The sequence below is a fragment of the Delphinapterus leucas genome, chromosome 8, assembly GCF_059928025.1.
Source record: "Delphinapterus leucas isolate spDelLeu-1000000601 "Yukka" chromosome 8, BTC_Dleu_Yukka2, whole genome shotgun sequence".
Taxonomy (NCBI): Eukaryota; Metazoa; Chordata; class Mammalia; order Artiodactyla; family Monodontidae; genus Delphinapterus; species Delphinapterus leucas.
In genome coordinates, this window is record NC_143136.1 from 63,256,451 (window position 1) to 63,276,777 (window position 20,327).

General features: G+C 39.0%; 1 protein-coding gene across 1 annotated transcript in view; it reads left to right on the forward strand.

Annotated features, from left to right (window-relative positions):
• The first annotated feature begins 385 nt into the window (after positions 1 to 385).
• ABCB11 (ATP binding cassette subfamily B member 11) overlaps positions 386 to 20,327 on the forward strand; it is an 84,090-nt gene continuing 64,148 nt past the window's right edge. Inside the window, exons 1-6 of the mRNA XM_022569967.3 lie at positions 386 to 461; positions 1,983 to 2,004; positions 4,960 to 5,014; positions 5,789 to 6,027; positions 13,828 to 13,915; positions 15,040 to 15,173. Of these exons, the coding sequence (XP_022425675.3) occupies positions 386 to 461; positions 1,983 to 2,004; positions 4,960 to 5,014; positions 5,789 to 6,027; positions 13,828 to 13,915; positions 15,040 to 15,173 (614 nt within the window). The remainder of the gene's footprint in view (positions 462 to 1,982; positions 2,005 to 4,959; positions 5,015 to 5,788; positions 6,028 to 13,827; positions 13,916 to 15,039; positions 15,174 to 20,327) is intronic.

The window sequence follows — 20,327 nt, forward strand, 5'->3', positions numbered from 1 at the left end:
TCAACTCTACCGACCCAAGAATGTCACCAGTTGGCTGTGCCCTTCTAGTGGTTTTTATTTTTACTCATTAAAAAAAAATCAATCAAACAAGCAAGCACAGATAAGCAGAAAGAACAAATAAATAAAAAGCAACTATCCATCCAGCAACCAGAGAAAGTCATAATCAATGGTTTGGGTTCATCTTTCCTAATAATTAGACTCTTTCACGGGGTTATTAACCAATTAAAAAAATCTACTTTTGTCTGAGATTGTTAATGAAGATAATTTCTTGAACCAAATTATTCTTTCACTTGGCTACTTTGGTTAAGGAGGAGAAAATAAATAATAATCACAATGATTCTTTTATTTTATTTTCTAGAGTTGTTGGCTGTGGACTGCAATTACCATGTCTGACTCAGTAATTCTTCGCAGCGTGAAGAAATCTGGAGAGGACAATCATGGTTTTGAGTCAGATAGATCATGTAAGTGGCTTTTTTCTCTTACTGTCTCTTGTACAAAGAGAGGTGAGAACAAAAGTGGAACAAGCTAGTGAAGGTTTAAGGAGAAGAGAAAAATCAATGGCAATAAGTAGAACTGTTACTGGATGGTCTTCTAACATACTCTAGGTGTTTCTCCCTAGAATCCATCTAGTGGAATGGCTGAGAGTGCTAGGTAAGAACGCACAAATCCTGGGTGAGTGAAAGCATCTCACCTATAAATATCTCTTCCCTGGGTAGAGTAGGGTTGTTCTAGCACTGGCTATTATTATTACCTTTATTCGTATATTGTTATAATTGATTATAGTAGTAAATGTTTAGTGAGCGTTGCTCCCTGAGAGGAACAGTACAAAGACTCTGCTGGCCAGAGTGAGGTAACGTGTGTAGCACTAGTACATGGTGTGTAGTGAGGGCAGATGATTCTAAGCTATTATTATTATTTTTTTTAATCCTATTATTTTACATTTCATAGAAGAGGAAACAGAGAGTTGGATACATTTTTGAAAACTTGGCAAAGATCGTGTGACTAATAATTAACGGAGCCGTAATCCTAATCTGGTTCTGATTCCCAAACCTAAGAGGTTAATCTCTATCTACACTGTAATGCGTCTTTACTTTTTTTTTTTTTTTTTTTTTTTTTGCGGTACGCGGGCCTCTCACTGTTGTAGCCTCTCCCGTTGCGGAGCACAGGCTCCAGACGTGCAGGCTCAGCGGCCATGGCTCACGGGTCCAGCCACTCCGCTGCTTGTGGGATCCTCCTGTACCGGGACACGAATCCGTGTCCCCTGCGTCAGCAGGCGGACTCTCAACCCCTGCGCCACCAGGGAAGCCCCGCATCTTTACTCTTGATGAAATGAAATGACATGAAATTTAAATGCCAGGGGAACCAGGATGTGCTGTCCTATGACAATGGTTGGCATTAGCACCTCGGGTTCCTTTCCTTGTGGTTTCCCTACACTCAGGACCCTGAGCGCCCACTTTCACCTCCTCCCCTCTGTCTGCTCTGACCTATGCTGGGGAAAATAGTATGTGGCTCAATCCTATGGCTTCTACTGGCATGGGGATGTCAATGATATCTTATTGTTTAGTTGATTTGTGGTCCGCATTTTAAGTAGACAAATTCTGATGTTTATAAAGAACCAAACAAGAAATAAATATTCATTTTATTTGGTAGTTCAAAAAATAGCTTCCTTTAGCTAATTTAGAAATGTTGGTCTTTAGTTGACATCCAGAAGGTAAAAAGATTTCATTTTCTGGAGAAAAGTCAAGAAACGTAGTCAAGGCAGCAGTCCTGAATGTGAAAAAAATGTCTTCTATAATATGGAAAGAGAGAGAGAGAAAGAGAGAGAGAGAGAGAGAGAGAGATGAAAAAGCAAATAATTATTTTGCATTATTCCATGAATAAAAGTAATTATAGAAATGGTTTTCCAGAGCAAAATTGTTAATGACTATGTTTCATTTTGTCATTATTATTAACTGCTTTATGTATTGTTTTTATCCTGACAGATGACAACGATAAGAAATCAAAGTAAGTGACTACTCAACAATGCATCACATCTTCAAAATAATTTCCTAATATTCCCATAAAAGGCACAAAGCAGAAGCAATATTTTTACACACATTGCACTGCCTACAAAATGGTATATATAATCTATGCTTTTTCTCTTTAAAACATTACTATAATTTAATTTCAAAAACCTTTGGGAATATTCCTTCTGGATTAGGCCCAAATCTCCCTTGTATGTCCAGGAACACCACAGAATTTCTGACCTAAATGAGCAGAGGAAATATTGGACAAGTATGATTTCATGGGCACAGAGAAGAAAGCCCAATGCTTCCCAAAAGCAAATAGTAGAAACCTAAAATGTAATTATTAGATGTTTCTCTTTAAGAGTTTAAATTCTCTTATAAAACAAATGCCACTTAATCATACTCGGTATGAGGGCAGGATTAAAGGAGTCTAATTTAGAAAACAAGGAGGTACCAGCTAAGTTTCTGAAATAGAGGTGGTGGAAAGGGAGAGGTTGAAGGTATTTAAGACATTTTAAGTAATTCATGGCAGAGGGAGGTGGTAGTTGTGGTAACATTAGCTTTGGACTTGGAAGGTAGGGTCAGCTGGGTGCAGAATAACCATTCTTTCTCACGGGGTGGGAAAGAGATGGAAGAGGGCATGGATGCTGATGAATGAGCTGCAATGAGGATGAGCAGGAAAGCTGAGTGAGTGCTTTGGTTTTTAGAGGATACGAACCTTTCTCCTGATAAGTGTGGTAACGTAGGATGAGAAGATGACAGTGAAAATTTGATAAAGCTGCTGAGGGGAATGGGAGCAATCTGTAGAGGGATGAAGTACAGTGCTGTGGGTTGAGCTGAGGTTGGAGACCATACTCATTCATTCATTCATTCATTCATTTCACAAATATTAATTGAGGACATACTGGGCTTAGGTGCTGAGGATATAGAAAAGAACAAAGTAGGCAAAAATCTCTGTCCTTGAGGAACTCACATGCCCTTGAAGAGCTCCCTCCCTTAATGAAGGATACATAATAAACACTATAAATAAATAAAATATATAGCATGGGAGCTAGTGATAATTTATCACTCCCTTTCTAAGAAGAAACAAGTAAACACGGAAATGGAGATTTGAAATGATGTAGGGGAGAGTTGAAACTTTAAAGACTTTGGCCATGGAAGGTTCCATTGAGAAGGTGACTTTGGAGAGAAGGTATGAAGGAGGTGAGGGAGTTGGCCATGCAGATATCTGAAGAAAGAGCATTTTGGTGAGAGGAAGTAGCAAGTGCAAACACCCAGAGGTGGGAACAAATTTGGCATGGACAAAAGTCAGCAAAGAGGCCAGGTGGCTCAGGTGGTGAAAATTGGAGTGAAGTAGGAGAAAACAAGGTCAGAGAGTCAACTGGCCAGACCACGGAGGGCTGTGGATGTGTCAGCAAGGAACTGTGATTCTACTCTGAGCTAGAAGGGAAGCTTAGGGCAGCCAAGTGCTAAGCACAGCATGTGCAGCACCTTTCAGATGGTGGAGAGGTTGTCTCCAGCAGGCCCAGCAGCCTGGCTTCAGGAGGAGAAGGGGGAACAGCTGGCTGAATGCAGAGATGGGGTTTCCAAGGATGGATTTGGGGAAAAGGATTGAGGATGATGGTGAAAGCGTGGTCCAAATGGCCAGCAGTGGCACTTAGGATGCCTGAGTAAGGAAGCAACATCTTGACGGGGTTTAGTGATTGTAAGTAAATGGAGAGTTTAAAGGACTGCGGGTCTCAACTGAGATGACAAATAGGTATAGAAGGAGGAAGGAAATGAGAAAACAAGATGCATGCTCAGTCCCAAAGAGCCGATAGAGTAGACTAGTTCCTGGTGAAAACAAGACCTGGGGTATATTCATGAATGGATGACTCAGGTGAAGTGGAGATCCCTGGAGTTGAAAAGTTCAAGGATGGGTTGAGTACAATTTTATGAGCAATAAAATGAATAAGAAATAATAAGTAAATATGAGTTTATGGGAAGTATGGGAGTTTTTTTGAATTTTTTGTCATATTTAATGTAGTTGTAAAATTTTTAAGTGCGAGAAGGAAGCTATAAATCAGATAATCCAACCACCTCAATTTATAGGGAAATGTAGGTAGAAAGAGGCCGAGGTTCAAAGCTGAGGTCCAATAGTTATTTGCTACTGTAACAGGGAGTACAGAGTACTTTTAATTTTCTCTTAGCACCTCTCAGAAAGACCTCAGTGAATCTCTACTGAACAAGAGATACAGCTATACTGAAATCTCCAGAAGAGGTAAATCTGAAAGTAATAGCCAGTTTAAAAATTTTTTTTTAAACAATGCTGTGCTAGTTTCACAACAAAGTGATTCAGCTATACTTATAAATGTATCTATTCCTTTTCAAATTCTTTTCCCATTTAGGCCATTACAGAATATTGAGCAGAATTCCCTGTGCTATACAGTAGGTCATTGTTGGTAGTTTTTGTTTTAGTTTTCTAAAAATAAACTTATTTAATTCATTTTTGGCGCGTTGGGTCTTCGTTGCAGTGCACGGGCTTCTCATTATGGTCGCTTCTCTTGTTGCGGAGCATAGGGTCTCAGCTCGCGGGCTTCAGTAGCTGTGGCTCGAAGGCTCTAGAGTGCAGGCTCAGTAGTTGTGGCACGTGGGCTCAGTAGTTGTGGCTCACAGGCTCTAGAGCGCAGGCTCAGTAGTTGTGGTGCATGGGCTTAGTTGCTCCGCGCCATGTGGAATCTTCCCGGACCAGAGCTCGAACCCATGTCTCCCACATTGGCAGGCGGATTCTTAACCACTGGGCCACCAGGGAAGCCCCCTGGTTAGTTTTTAAGATACCAGTTTTGGAAAGAATTTCACAGCTAGTGGGGGCTTTCTTTCTTACTAAAGAATGACTCATAAAATCACCATCTAGGAAGAATTTCTCATTGTTTTGCAAAGGATGGTCTTTAAACCCCTGTGTTTTCCTCCTCAGGTTAGAAGATAAGAAGAAGAAAGGTGGCAGCAGTCAAGTTGGCTTCTTTCAATTGGTAATAAAGCTGTGCTGATTTATGGCACAGGTTTTGCCACTGTGAGTTGTTCAAGTGGCGGAGGAAATGTTATAGTCACATTGGCAGGTTTTTTAACTACAATGATCACTTTTTCAGTCATAAACTGTCTACGTGATAACATGTTGAATAGCAATTAGAAATTTATTGCTGATTAAACACACAAATTCTATCTGGTATATCATAAAAGTGTTGTAGAAGATAATCTCTAAGCCCCTAATTATCATTTTAGTAAGGAAAATTATCATAGTAATCATGTCATGTATACTTATTCTTATGACGTCTTTAGAAATTCCATAGTGTAGGTATTTTTCTCAAATTTGCAGAGTGGAGGCATTTCTGGGCACAAATAGGCACTCTTCATTGTCAGTATCAGTTCTGGGAGCCAATTTATACAATTGCTGAATAACCCACACAGATTATCTACATGGCAATAGCATCTGTGCCAGTGATTGTTTCCCCCTTAAGCTGGGAATGAATATCTAAGAACTAAAGTCAGCTCCTGAGATAAAGAGAATGAATTAAGAGACTAGGAAAGAGATAACATGAACTAACAATGTAAGAGTCTAATGATTTAGATAATCGACGTACCGTTTATTTCAATATTAGTGAGAACTCTACCTTTCAATTAAGATGATTCCCTTAAGACTTGGTGTTGAATACTATTTATCAGAATCTAGTAACTAAAATTAAATAGTCCTCCTACCTCTCCTGCTTTTCACCCATAGATGATCTCTGAATCCTTTGTTTTTCAAGTTTCGATTTTCTTCAAAGACTGACATTTGGCTGATGTCTGTGGGAAGTTTATGTGCATTTCTCCATGGAGTAGCCTATCCAGGCGTGCTACTGATTTTTGGCACAATGACAGATGTTTCTATTGAGTATGACATGGAATTACAAGAACTCAAGATCCCTGGAAAAGCATGTGTGAATAACACGATAGTATGGACCAACAGCTCCCTCTACCAGAATGTGACAAATGGAACGCGCTGTGGGTAGGCTGCTATTTTTTACTTTTCACTGTTTTGGCTTGTATCTTAGATTGTAATTCAAAATGTGTGAAGAGAACCTGATGGACTGAGCTGGAGTGGTGTCTAACACAGAGCAAAAAGAAACATAAATTTACCCTTATTTCTATAAATTACTCTGCCCTGAAGTTCTTCCTGTCCTACCGGATTTTTAAAGCTTAATAACAACAGCAAAACCCAGAACTGGAAATTGCTCATTAAATACATCACCCAGATTTCACCACTTTGTAGACCACAGGCTTGAGGATGACACTACCAATACTTGATGCAGTTGGAGGATGACCCATGAATTTTACTTGAGTCCTTGTCATGTCTCATATCCAAGACTTCCTTTTTCCTCTTTCCTGTTTCCTCCTCCCTCCCTCCCTCCCTCCCTCTTTTCTTCCTTCCTTCCTTCCTTCCTTCCTTCCTTTCTTTCTTTCTTTCTTTCTTTCTTTCTTTCTTTCTTTCTTTCTTTCTTTCTTTCTCTCTTTCTCTCTTTCTTTCTGTCTTTCTTTCTTTCTTTCTTTCTTTCTTTCTTCCTCTCCTCCCTTCTGTTCCTCAGCTGCTGTGGCCACGCCAGATGACTCACTTGATCCCCAGCCTTCTCTCTACAATGGGAATTTCATCATTCCTGTGCTCTAGGACTTGGAATAGGGGCCGTTGGTCTCAGTTAGCAGTTGAGTTTCTGTGGAAGAGTGATGTGGTGCTATGAATAGAAGACAGCCATGCAGAATTAACCAGAGCTCACCATGCTTCTGTTCTGTCTGTGATAAGCCCGACAGGCTGCCTTGTAATCAGTGAGTCTGTAGTGTACACAGAGTTGATTCACTGTCATAGCATGGAATTTGCAGCCTGCCTCATGCTGCCTCAGGGCCAGAACAAGCTCATTTGCACGTATGAACCCACTCAGGTTCAAGAACCAAGGGCAGGGTACATCCTAGCTAGAAAGACACTTGGAATGGCGCCCCCAAGTGAATTTATATTCTTCTCCTTCATTTAAAAATTTTTCTACAGACTTGATTCCAGATTATGATAAATACTTCTAAATCACTGATGTTCTTCCATAATATTATTTGTTGTTAGCGTCTTTCATTCATTTACTAATTTAACCAAAATTTTTGGAACACCAATTATGTACCAGGAAAATGTGTAAGCATCATGGATACAGTGGTACCTTATGAATCATGGTCCTTGTATTTGTGGAGCTTGGGTCTAGTTGGTGAGACCAATGACCATGCAAATAAGTACGTAGTTATAAACTGGTTAGCACTTGACAGGAAAGTACAGGATAACATACAATGTGCAGAATTAGACTTAACAAATAATAAGCCTACTCATAAGAAATAAATTTCCAATGTCTAAATATGTATATTTCTCTTCTAAATTTGGAAGTAACACTCAGAACAATTTGCGTAAAAGAGAGACTGTCTTCAATGACAGTATTATTATTATTATTATTATTTTGGCTGTACCACGTGGCTTGCAGGATCTTAGTTCCCCAACCAGGGATCGAACCCGAGCCCTCAGCAGTGAAAGCACAGAGTTCTAACCACTGGACAGCCAGGGAATTCCCAATGACAGTCTTTTAAGTCTTTCATTTATGTTGGGGAACAGAATTGAACGATTTTTACAGAGTGGTATGACTACAAAATGTAAGCTAATCCATTTTCCCCCTTTGAAAAAAATCCATTCAGACTTATGTATGATGTAAATTGACCCCAATCATTAATAACGCATGAAGATAAATTCTTCAAGGGAAAATTCCTGAAAGTATATCCTGTTATGTCTTAAAAATTGGAAATAAATGTTAGAGGGACTAAAATTTGAGACATATTTTGTCTCAAATGCTCATAAATATTTATTAGATGAACTAAAGAATGAATCTGCCTTTAACGTCTGCATCACTGGCATCCATTAGAAAGGAATTCACCATGGCTACCCATTACTTTATTCATTTTTACTGGGTCCTATACTTGAGAGTGAGCAAATAATTCAGAGCAAATAGGGGTTTTCAGAAATTCCTTGGCTTTGGCTGAATTCACATGATACCAAACATGTAAATAGATATTTGATTGTGTAGACCACACCTTTCTCAGGCCTTTCCTTTACCAGGAACTCCATCGACGAGTTAAATATTTTAATCGTGAGCTATTATGGTCATTGACATGAATACTGTTTGTGCACTTCTGAATAAATGTTTAGATTTCGTGTGGTAAGATCACTGTGAAAATGGACTTGGGTGGGACAGAAGAGAGGGAGGGGACATTTTCTTACCTGTAAGTAGTAAACATGCCTCCAAAATTACCCAACTCTTTCACAACTTTCTTTCTTGGAAAAAGTATATCATTAAAAGTACAATGTCTCCACCTATTATAATTGGTGTGTTGGTCTTGAACTATACAAGGCAACTCAATGATTTTATCAACATAAGCATGCATGTATAATGTAGGAGCTGGATTTTCTCTTTCATTGTATTGGTTTCCACATATCAATTGTAATCCATTGGATGGAATTTTAGGCTGGAGCCTCCTTCCAAATGGCTCTTGGTGAATAAGGCTAAAAAGGATTACAGAACGTTAGGCCTCCTGATTAGCTTCTCAGAATTTATTTGCTCAGAATAGTCAAATAATAAGGTAACAGAATGAAAGAAGAAGAAAGAAGGAAATTCTTTCTTTCTTTCTTTCTGGCTGTGTTGGGTCTTTGTTGCTGTGCGCGGGCTTTCTCTGGTTGCAGCGAGCCAGGGGCCACTCTTCGTTGCGGTGTGTGGGTTTCTCATTGCAGTGGCTTCTCTTGTTGTGGAGCATGGGCCCTAGGCACATCGGCTTCCGTAGTCGTGGCACGTGGGCTCAGTAGTTGTGGCACACAAGCTCTAGAGCACAGGCTCAGTAGTTGTGGTTGCACGGGCTTAGTTGCTCCATGGCATGTGAGATCTTCCCACGCCAGGGCTCAAACCTGTGTCCCCTGCATTGGCAGGCAGATTCTTAACCACTGCGCCACCAGGGAAGCCCCATATTTTTCTTTTTTTTTATCCAGTTAAAGTGTAGACGCTCAAATGGAGGCTACAATGTCTTGTAACTTAATTGTGGAAGTGACATACTATCATTTCTGCCATTTTCTGTTGGTCACACAGACCAGCCCTGGTATAATTTTGGTGAGGATTACACAAGAGTGTGAATACCAGGAGACAAAAACAATCAAGGGCTCCTTGGAGGCTCACTACCACAGCCATTGGGAAGTTTGTGTCCTTACCTGCCCCACATATGGATGCATCGATGCAAAAATCCAAGTCTGTACTTTCTCTTGGATTTCAGTCTATTTTCTTAGCAATGTACATTTAGCTTATGCACTCAAGTACTATTTTGAAGTTAGACACTGTAAGACAATGTACTTTGAAAAACAGCTTTATTGAGATACAATTCACATACCATAAAATTCATCCACTTAAAGTATAAAACTCAATAGTTTTTAGTATATCCATAGAGCTGTGCATTCATCACCACAATCAATTTTAGAACATTTTTATTAGCACACAACCCCCCTACCCCATATCCCTTAAATTTCACTCCCCAATTCCCCATCCCCCCTCAGGCCTAGACAACCACTAATCTACTTTCTGTCTCTGTAGATTTGCCTATTTTGGACATTTCATGAAAATGGAATCATATAATATGTGGTCCTTTGTGACTAGCTTCTTTAACTTAGCCTAATGTTTCCAAGGTTCATCCACGTTGTAGCATGAATCATACTTCATTTCTTTTTATTGATGAATAATATTTCATTGTATGGATATAATACATTTATAGTGTGGATATAATGAGTGGATTTATCCATTCATCAGTTGATGGACATTTGAGTTGCTTCCTCTTTTTGGTTATTACAAATGATGCTGCTATGGACATTTATGTACAAGGTTTCCTTTGGACATATGTTTTCAATTCTCTTGAGTATATACCTAGGAGTGGAATTTCTGGGTCATATGATAAAAAAATGTTTAACCATTTGCAGAACTTCCAGACTGTTTTCAAAGTGGCTGTACCATTTTACATTCCCACTAACATGTGTGAGGCTTCCAATTTCTTCACATTCTTACCAACAATTAATAGTATCTATATTTTTAAAAATTAATTAATTAATTAATTTTTGATTGCATTGGGTCTTCGTTACTGCGTGCGGGCTTTCTCTAGTTGTGTTGAGCGGGGGGCTACTCTTCGTTGCGGTGCCCAGGTTTCTCATTGCGGTGGCTTCTCTTGTTGCGGAGCATGGGCTCTAGGCGCAGTGGGCTTCGGTAGCTGTGGCACGCAGGCTCTAGAGTGCAGGCTCAGTAGTTGTGGCGCATGGGCTTAGTTGCTCCGCGGCATGTGAGATCTTCCCGGACCAGGGCTCAAACCTGTGTACCCTGCACTGGCAGGCGGATTCTTAACCACTGTTCCACCAGGGAAGCCCCAGTATCTATATTTTGACTGTAGCTCCAGTAGGCTGAATAATGGCCCCCCAAAATATGTAGGATATCCCTGGAATCTGCAAATGTTAGTTACCTTGTATGGAAAAAAGAGTCTATGCAGGTGTGATTAACTTAAAGATCTTGGGTTGGGGGAGATTATACTGGATTACCCAGGTGGGCCCTAAATGCAATCACTAGTATTTTTTAAAGGGACAGTTACTAAAAAGAGGCAGAGGGAGATTTGACTATAGAGAGAAAAAAAGAGGCAAGGTGACTATCAAGGAGGAGTTTGAAGTGATGTCCCAAGCTCAGGAATGCCAGTAGCTACCAGAAGCTGGAAGAGGGAAGAAACAATTCTTCCCTAGAGCCTTTGGAGAAAGTACAACCCCGTCAGCACCTGAATTTCAACCCAGTGAAGCTGATTTCAGACTTCTGGCCTCCAGAAATGTGAGAAAGATGGAAGTATGTGTATATATCAAAGGGCAACAAGAGGAATCTTTGAATGATGAGAATATTCTGCTCTTCATTGTATCGGTGTCAACATCCTGGTTGTGATATTGTCCTATAGTTTTGCAAGATGTTACCATTGGGGGAAAACTAGATAAAGGGCATATATAATGTCTCTGTAATATTTCTCACAATTGCATTAGCCATTCTGGCAATATGCTATCCTAGTGTGTGGGTATTCTATAAAGCAACTTTACCCAATGATAAACCATTTGTCCATAGGTCAATGTCCCATGCATTAATGAACATGGACCTTTCAACATTTTGGAAGTAGGATATGGACACATTTCTGCCAGTTTGGGTTGACACTGATATGCACTCTAAGGTTTCAATGCTACTGGGTCTACAGGGCATCAGAACCATTGAAAGGAGTGCTCCTGGTGAGGCAATGCACCTTGTCATAAAGACCTCATATCGTTGTTAAATATCTTTTACCTTTTCCCTCTAATTGTCATTTCTCTCCCCTCTTCTCTCTTCAACAAATGCGTCAGGGGAATCTTAATTTATCCAACTAGGCATGTATCAATTTTGTTTTGTTTTTCTTTTTGTTGAAAAGAAAGACAGTCTATGGTCCACATCACCTGTAAACTTTACAGAATCCTTACTAGGATTTTATAGTCACAAGAGCTTTCCACCATACAGATGATGAAGTCTGATGTGCAGTCAAAGGAACCAAGTTGACGTCCCCTTTTCCTTCCTATCAGTTTTTCTGATAGGTTTGCTCTGTTGTCCCAGAAATAGTCCTAAGTAGTCTTTAAAACTCTAATGACTCTAATGACTTCTTCCCAGAATCAAATAGAAGTGAGTTAACCATTCATCTCTGGGGTGCCTCAGGAGTGAAAACAATCACAAACTACACATGTCCTATCCACACCCCCCGACAGTGATGTAATGCTCCTGAACTTTGCTCCAGTAAATCCCACAGCTGGGTCAGTGCTCAGAGCTCTTAGTCGAGTACATTCATTCATGACTGGAAGCTGCGTTTTTCACGACAGGCGCTCTCACCTCTGCTTACAGTGTCTGTAGAATAAACGCACCACAGGGAATCTAAGGAAAACTTTTTGACAAATGCTCATAGTTTTCTGTTTTTGGACGCCCAAATTTTATTTCACAAACAGAAACCAAGAGTATGCACTCATTTATTTATTTTAAAAAAATTTATTGGGCTATAGTTGCTTTATAATGTTGTGTCAGTTTCTACTGTACAGGAAAGTGAATCAGCTATACGTATACGTATATCCCCTCTTTTTAGGATTTCCTTCCCATTTAGGTCACCGCAAAGCACTGAGTGGAGTTCCCCGTGCTATACAGTAGGTTCTCGTCAGTTATCTATTTTATACATAGTATCAATAGCATATATATTATGCACCCATTTATACATTAGAAGTCTACTCATAAATACTGCATTATACACTCTATACAAAGATACTTAGCTTTTGTAAGGGCCTCTGATCATGGATACTTGTATACAAGTTTATGACTTTCTAGATCTTTTTCATTCTGCGGGTTCCCTTAAATCATCATGAAAGACTGGGAATGTGTTGAACACAGACATATTAACTGGTTTGGAGATTGTCAGAGGGGTTGACCAAGGCAGTTGTTTCCCTTACTCATTAGTATTTTGCAAGTGAAAGAAAAGTCAAGAAACATTCACTGAGTACCTACTTAATGTGTAAGGTATTGTACCAGGCTTCGGGAGTGAGAGCAAGCAGCTTACCTAGTCTTTGCTGTCCAGTAGCTTGCAATTTACTAGCAAGAGAAACATGAATATACTCAATATAAATATATTCAATAAAAATATTGAATAATAGTGCAAGATGGCAATAAAATCTGCCATGGAATAATAGTTCGTTCTGAATTAAATAAATTATACTTAAATACTTGGTCTGAGTTCAGTAGAGGGAGAGACAATTCAAGCTTGGGTCACAAAAGGAAGGCCTGATAGAAAGCAGAAAGCTGGTAGGCTGAGAGCATCTAGGCTAAAGATGCTACTTTCTGATTCTCTAAAGAAATGGACATCATCTAGCTTATCCCTGAGGATCGGGTATATCAACAACAAATATGTTAATTTTTTAATGATAAAATTTCTTATTTCCCGAAAGCGATTTCAGAATCATTTTTTCTCCCCTCCCTGCCCCTGCCAATTCCAAACCCTGTGTCGCAGTGTGATACTTGTAATGGGAAAATACTGTGTAGTTTTCTTGCTTTCCCACAAGTTCTTTGACTTCAGCCTTAGAAATTGTCCTGGGGAGCGAGGATTCCTGGGCTGTGGTCAGCACAAAGACTGGGTTAATAAAATGTTTTTCTCTCTCTATGGGAAGATGGCACACACATTTCTCCTAGTGTTACTCTGAGAGAGGAAGGAGTTGAAAAGCTGGCTTAAGATTGCTGGACAGGTAACAGTAAGCCTCCTGATTTACAGCACACATCTCTCTACCTGTGCCTTTCCAGGCACTTGTCTGGCTTTTTAGAACATTTCTCTAGCTGTGATTGCACTACCACTAATGATGAGCATGAGTGAAAGGGGCCTCAGTGGATAGAGCTCTGGGCTGCCATCTAGGGTCCCCTGTCTTCCAACAAATGCCCATGAATTATTTCACAACCCTCGCATCTCTACCTGTAAAAATGAAGGAGGTAGGCATCTTTGCTATGATGGATACCATGAGGTCTGTTTGGGGATTTGGATTGATTGCAATTCTACACAGGTAAAACGCCTTACCCATATTTAATAGAAACATACAATATGTATATTTTAAATTCCTCTGTACTCACAAATGCAATCTTTGTTAGCTAGATCCTACCTGTGAGTCTTACCATTTTTTTCCCCTCTTTTGAAGGTTTCTGGACATTGAAAGTGAAATGGTCAAGTTTGCCAGTTACTATGCTGGCATCGCTGTCGCGGTACTTGTCACAGGATATATTCAAGTTAGTGACGCCTCCATTTTATTTATAGATCAGCAGCTGGGTTCAAAGACGTGACAATGAAATGCAAAGTGTGTTCTTTAAAGCTATTCAGAAGCCCCAAGGACTACAGCTTTATTTCAGACAGACAATAGACGGTGGGGAAGGATTCTTCCTCTCAGTTGGGGAGGAACGCTTGTCCAGAGAAATGGAGAATAGACTTTTAGCTCCAGTGTCTTGTTCTCCCCTGCCCTCCCTGCTTCATCCTCTCGTCTAAACTCAGAAATAGACAGCTGTGGGTGTGTTCGTACACGGAGAGCAAGTACGAACCTTCTTCGTACCTGGAAAAAGCTGGGAGTGGGGAGTTGGAGGAAAGCAAGCTTGACTTTCTTTTTCTCTGTTTTTGCTAAAGTCACACCAAACTGCAGTCCAACCCAAGTTCTGTAAACTGAATCCATATTCTAGATTTCAGTTATGGGAGGGCTTGGAGTTAACTCTTATTAAGGAAGAAAAGTATTTCATCTTTTTCCTACTAACGTAGGAAAAATAATAAATCCCCCCTACTCTCCATTCACTTAAGAATTCCAGGAAGTTAGTGTTAGTTGTAAAGAGAAATGAGTCAATTTTCACCATTCTGGCACTGGAGTTTTAATGACAGTCTTATTTTGCTTGCATGGGGGAAACTGTCAGCAAGATTCCCTGCTTATGTCATAATGTTTGTCTTCCTTTCTCTGAAAGTCATTGTCCAACAGCTGGAAAACAATGTATGAATGCTTATTGGAAGGCTTCTCAGGGGAAAAATTCATCAGAAGTGGCATGCAAAAGTAGTGATTTAAGAGCAATAATTTATTTTTGGTGTGATAAGCCTTCTTTTACACATGAGGGAAGTGAAGCTTAATACGGTTAACCCTGCAAGTGGCCGAGCTGGATTCAAACCCAAGCCTCTGGCTTCCCTGTTTACAGTGGATCGGCTCAGCCCCACTTTCAGCAGATGTCAGACCTCACAACTTAATTCCCAACAAGAGGCATGTTGTGAATTACTTTTGTCCTTTTCTCAACTGTCATAGTGAAAATATTTTCTTCTGAAAAGAGAAGGAATTAATGACTATTTTTATCACAATGCTAAACATTTCTTGCTCCATTTACAGATATGCTTTTGGGTAATTGCTGCAGCTCGCCAGATACAGAAAATAAGAAAACTGTACTTTAGGAGAATAATGAGAATGGAAATAGGATGGTTCGACTGCAATTCAGTGGGAGAGCTGAATACAAGATTTTCTGAGTAAGTGGCTGGTAGGACATTTTAATGAATGTGTGATTTTTCGCTAATGAAACACTTGTTTCCAAATTAAATAACAATTGGAAACACATTTTCAGTTCTTTTGATGCATTTTGTCTCTTAAGTTGCGCTTTTATAGGGAGCATGGCTTTTTTCATAGGTTTCATGGCTTCAACAAAATGACTTTTTTTTTTTTTAACATCTTTATTGGAGTATAATCGCTTTACAATGGTGTGTTAGTTTCTGCTTTATAGCAAAGTGAATCAGCTATACATATACATATATCCCATATCTCCTCCCTCTTGCGTCTCCCTTCCACCCTCCCTATCCCACCCCTCTAGGTGGTCACAAAGCACCGAGCTGATCTCCCTGTGCTATGCGGCTGCTTCCCACTAGCTATCTACCTTACGTTTGGTAGTGTATATATGTCCATGCAACTCTCTCACTTTGTCCCAGCTTATACTTCCCCCTTCCTGTATTCTCAAGTCCATTCTCTAGTGGATCTGAGTCTTTATTTCATTCCTGAGCCTAGGTTCTTCATGACGATTATTTTTTTGTTGTTTTTTAGATTCCATATATATGTGTTAGCATACGGTATTTGTTTTTCTCTTTCTGACATACTTCACTCTGTATGACAGACTCTAGGTTCATCCACCTCAGTATGAAAAACTCAATTTCGTTTCTTTTTATGGCTGAGTAGTATTCCATTGTACGTATGTGCCACATCTTCTTTATCCATTCATCTGTCGATGGACACTTAGGTTGCTTCCATGTCCTGGCTATTGTAAATAGAGCTGCAATGAACATTTTGGTACATGACACTTTTTGAATTATGGCTTTCTCAGAGTATATGCCCAGTAGTGGGATAGCTGGGTCGTATGATAATTCTATATTAAGTTGTAAAGGACCCTCCATACTGTTCTCCATAGTGGCTCTATCAATTTACATTCCCACCAACAGTGCAAGAGGGTTCCCTTTTCTCCACACCCTCTCTAGCATTTATTGTTTGTAGATATTTTCATGATGGCCATTCTGGCTGGTGTGAGATGATATCTCATTGTAGTTTTGATTTGAATTTCTCTAATGATTAATGATGTTGAGCATTCTTTCATGTGTTTGTTGGCCATCTGTATATCTTCTTTGGAGAAATGTCTATTTAGATCTTCTGACCATTTTTGGATTGTGTTGTTTGTTTTTTGATATTGAGCTGCATGAGCTGCTTGGAGATGAATCCTTTGTCAGTTGCTTCCTTTGCAAATATTTTCTGCCATTCTGAGGGTTGTCTTTTCGTCTGGTTTATGGTTTTCTTTGCTCTGCAAAAGCTTTTAAGTTTCATTAGATCCCATTTGCTTATTTTTGTTTTTATTTCCATTAATCTAGGAGGTGGGTCAAAAAGGATCTTGCTGTGATTTATGTCATAGAGTGTTCTGCCTCTGTTTTCCTCTAAGAGTTTGATAGTGTCTGGCCTTACATTTAGGTCTTTAATCCATTTTGAGTTTATTTTTGTGTATGGTGTTAGGGAGTGCTAAATTTCATTCTTTTACATGTAGCTGTCCAGTTTTCCCAGCACCACTTTTTGAAGAGGCTGTCTTTTCTCCACTGTATATTCTTGCCTCCTTTGTCATAGATTAGTTGACCATAGGTGCGTGGGTTTATCTCTGGGCTTTCTATCCTGTTCCATTGATCTATATTTCTGTTTTTGTGCCAGTACCATACTGTCTTGATTACTGTAGCTTTGTAGTATAGTCTGAAGTCAGGGAGCCTGATTCCTCCAACTCTGTTTTTCTTTCTCAAGATTGCTTTGGCTATTCGGGGTCTTTTGTGTTTCCATACAAATTGTGAAATTTTTTATTCTAGTTCTGTGAAAAATACCAGTGGTAGTTTGATAGGGATCGCATTGAATCTGTAGATTGCTTTGGGTAGTATAGTCATTTTCACAATATTGATTCTTCCAATCCAAGAACATGGTATATCTCTCCATCTATTTGTATCATCTTTAATTTCTTTCATCAGTGTCTTATCATTTTCTGCATACAGGTCTTTTGTCTCCTTAGGTAGGTTTATTCCTAGATATTTTATTCTCTTTGTTGCAATGGTAAATGGGAGTGTTTTCTTAATTTCACTTTCAGATTTTTCATCATTAGTGTATAGGAATGCAAGAGATTTCTGTGCATTAATTTTGTATCCTGCTACTTTACCAAATTCATGGATTAGCTCTAGTAGTTTTCTGGTAGCATCTTTAGGATTCTCTATGTATAGTATCATGTCATCTGCAAACAGTGACAGCTTTACTTCTTCTTTTCTGATTTGGATTCCTTTTCTTTATTTTCTCTGATTGCTGTGGCTAAAACTTCCAAAACTATGTTGAATAGTAGTGGTGAGAATGGGCAACCTTGTCTTGTTCCTGATCTTAGTGGAAATGGTTTCAGGTTTTCACCATTGAGGATGATGTTGGCTGTGGGTTTGTCATGTATGGCCTTTATTATATTGAGGTAAGAAGTTCCCTCTATACCTACTTTCTGGAGAGTTTTTATCATAAATTGGTGTTGAATTTTGTCGAAAGCTTTCTCTGCATCTGTTGAGATGATCCTATGGTTTTTCTCCTTCAGCTTGTTAGTATGGTGTATCACATTGATTGATTTGCATACATTGAAGAATCCTTGTATTACTGGGATAAACCCCACTTGATCATGGTGTATGATCCTTTTAATGTGCTGTTGGATTCTGTTTGCTAGTATTTTGTTGAGGATTTTTACATCTATGTTCATCAGTGATATTGGCCTGTAGTTTCCTTTCTTTGTGACCTCTTTGTCTGGTTTTGGCATCAGAGTGATGGTGGCCTCGTAGAATGAGTTTGGGAGTGTTCCTCCCTTTGCTATATTTTGGAAGAGTTTGAGAAGGATAGGTGTTAGCTCTTCTCTAAATGTTTGATAGAATTCCCCTGTGGAGCCATCTGGTCCTGGGCTTTTGTTTGTTGGAAGATTTTTAATCACAGTTTCAATTACAGTGCTTGTCATTGGTCTGTTCATATTTTCTATTTCTTCCTGGTTCAGTCTCGGAAGGTTGTGCATTTCTAAGAATTTGTCCATTTCTTCCAGGTTGTCCATTTTATTGGCATAGAGTTGCTTGTAGTAATCTGTCATGATCCTTTGTATTTCTGCAGTGTCAGTTGTTGCTTCTCCTTTTTCATTTCTAATTCTATTCATTTGAGTCTTCTCCCTTTTTTCTTGATGAGTCTGGCTAATGGTTTATCAATTTTGTTTATCTTCTCAAAGAACCAACTTTTAGTTTTATTGATCTTTGCTATTGTTTCCTTCATTTCTTTTTCATTTATTTCTGATCTGATCTTCATGATCTCTTTCCTCCTGCTAACTTTGGGGTATTTTTGTTCTTCTTTCTCTAATTGCTTTAGGTGTAAGGTTAGGTTGTTTATTTGAGATGTTTCTTGTTTCCTAAGGTAGGACTGTATTGCTATAAACTTCCCTCATAGAACTGCTTTTGCTGCATCCCATAGGTTGTGGGTCGTCATGTTTTCATTGTCATTTGTTTCTAGGTATTTTTTGATTTCCTCTTTGATTTCTTCAGTGATCTGTTGGTTATTAAGTAGTGTATTGTTTAGCCTCCATTTGTATTTTTACAGATTTTTTCCTGTAATTGATATCTAGTCTCACAGCATTATGGTCGGAAAAGATACTTGATACGATTTCAATTTTCTTAAATTTACCAAGGCTTGATTTGTGACCCAAGATATGATCTATCCTGGAGAATGTTCCATGAGCACTTGAGCAGAATGTGTATTCTGTTGTTTTTGGATGTAATATCCTATAAATATCAATTAAGTCCATCTTGTTTAATGTATCATTTAAAGCTTGTGTTTCCTTATTTATTTCCATTTTGGATGATCTGTCCATTGATGAAAGTGGGGTGTTAAATTCCCCTACTATGATTGTGTTACTGTGGATTTCCCCTTTTATGGCTGTTAGTATTTGTCTTATATATTGAGGTGCTCCTATGTTGGGTGCATAAATATTTACAATTGTTATAACTTCTTCTTGGATTGATCCCTTGATGATTATGTAGTGTCCTTCTTTGTCTCTTGTAATAGTCTTTATTTAAAGTCTATTTTGTCTGCTATGAGAATTGCTACTCCAGCTTTCTTTTGATTTCCATTTGCATGGAATATCTTTCTCCATACCCTCACTTTCAGTCTGTATATGTCCCTAGGTTTGAACTGGGTCTCTTGTAGACAGCATATATATGGGTCTTGTTTTTGTATCCATTCAGCCAATCTAAGTCTTTTGGTTGGAGCATTTAATCCATTGACATTTAAGGTAATTATCGATATGTATGTTCCTATTCCCATTTTCTTAATTGTTCTGGGTTTGTTATTGTAGGTCTTTTCCTTCTCTTGTGTTTCCTGTCTAGAGAAGTTCCTTCAGCATTTGTTGTAAAGCTGGTTTGGTGGTGCTGAGTTCTCTTAGCTTTTGCTTGTCTGTAAAGGTTTTAATTTCTCCATCGAATCTGAATGAGATCCTTGCCGGGTAGAGTTATCTTGGTTGTAGGTTTTTTTCCTTCATCACTTTAAATATGTCCTGCCACACCCTTCTGGCTTGCAGGGTTTCTGCTGAAACATCAGCTGTTCACCTTATGGGGATTCCCTTGTGTGTTATTTGTTGTTTTTCCCTTGCTGCTTTTAATACTTTTTCTTTGTATTTAATTTTTGATAGTTTGATTAATATGTGTCTTGGCATGTTTCTCCTTTGATTTATCCTGTATGGGACTCTCTGTGCTTCCTGGACTTGATTAACTATTTCCTTTCCCATATTGGGGAAGTTTTCAACTATAATCTCTTCAAATATTTTCTCAGTTCCTTTCTTTTTCTCTTCCTCTTCTGGGACCCCTATAATTTGAATGTTGGTGCGTTTAATGTTGTCCCAGAGGTCTCTGAGACTGTCCTCAGCTCTTTTCATTCTTGTTTCTTTATTCTGCTCTGAGGTAGTTATTTCCACTATTTTCTCTTCCAGGTTACTTATCTGTTCTTCTGCCTCAGTTATTCTGCTATTGATCCCATTTAGAGTATTTTTAATTTCATTTATTGTGTTGTTCATCACTGTTTCTTTGCTCTTTATTTCTTCTAGTTCCTTGTTAAACGTTTCT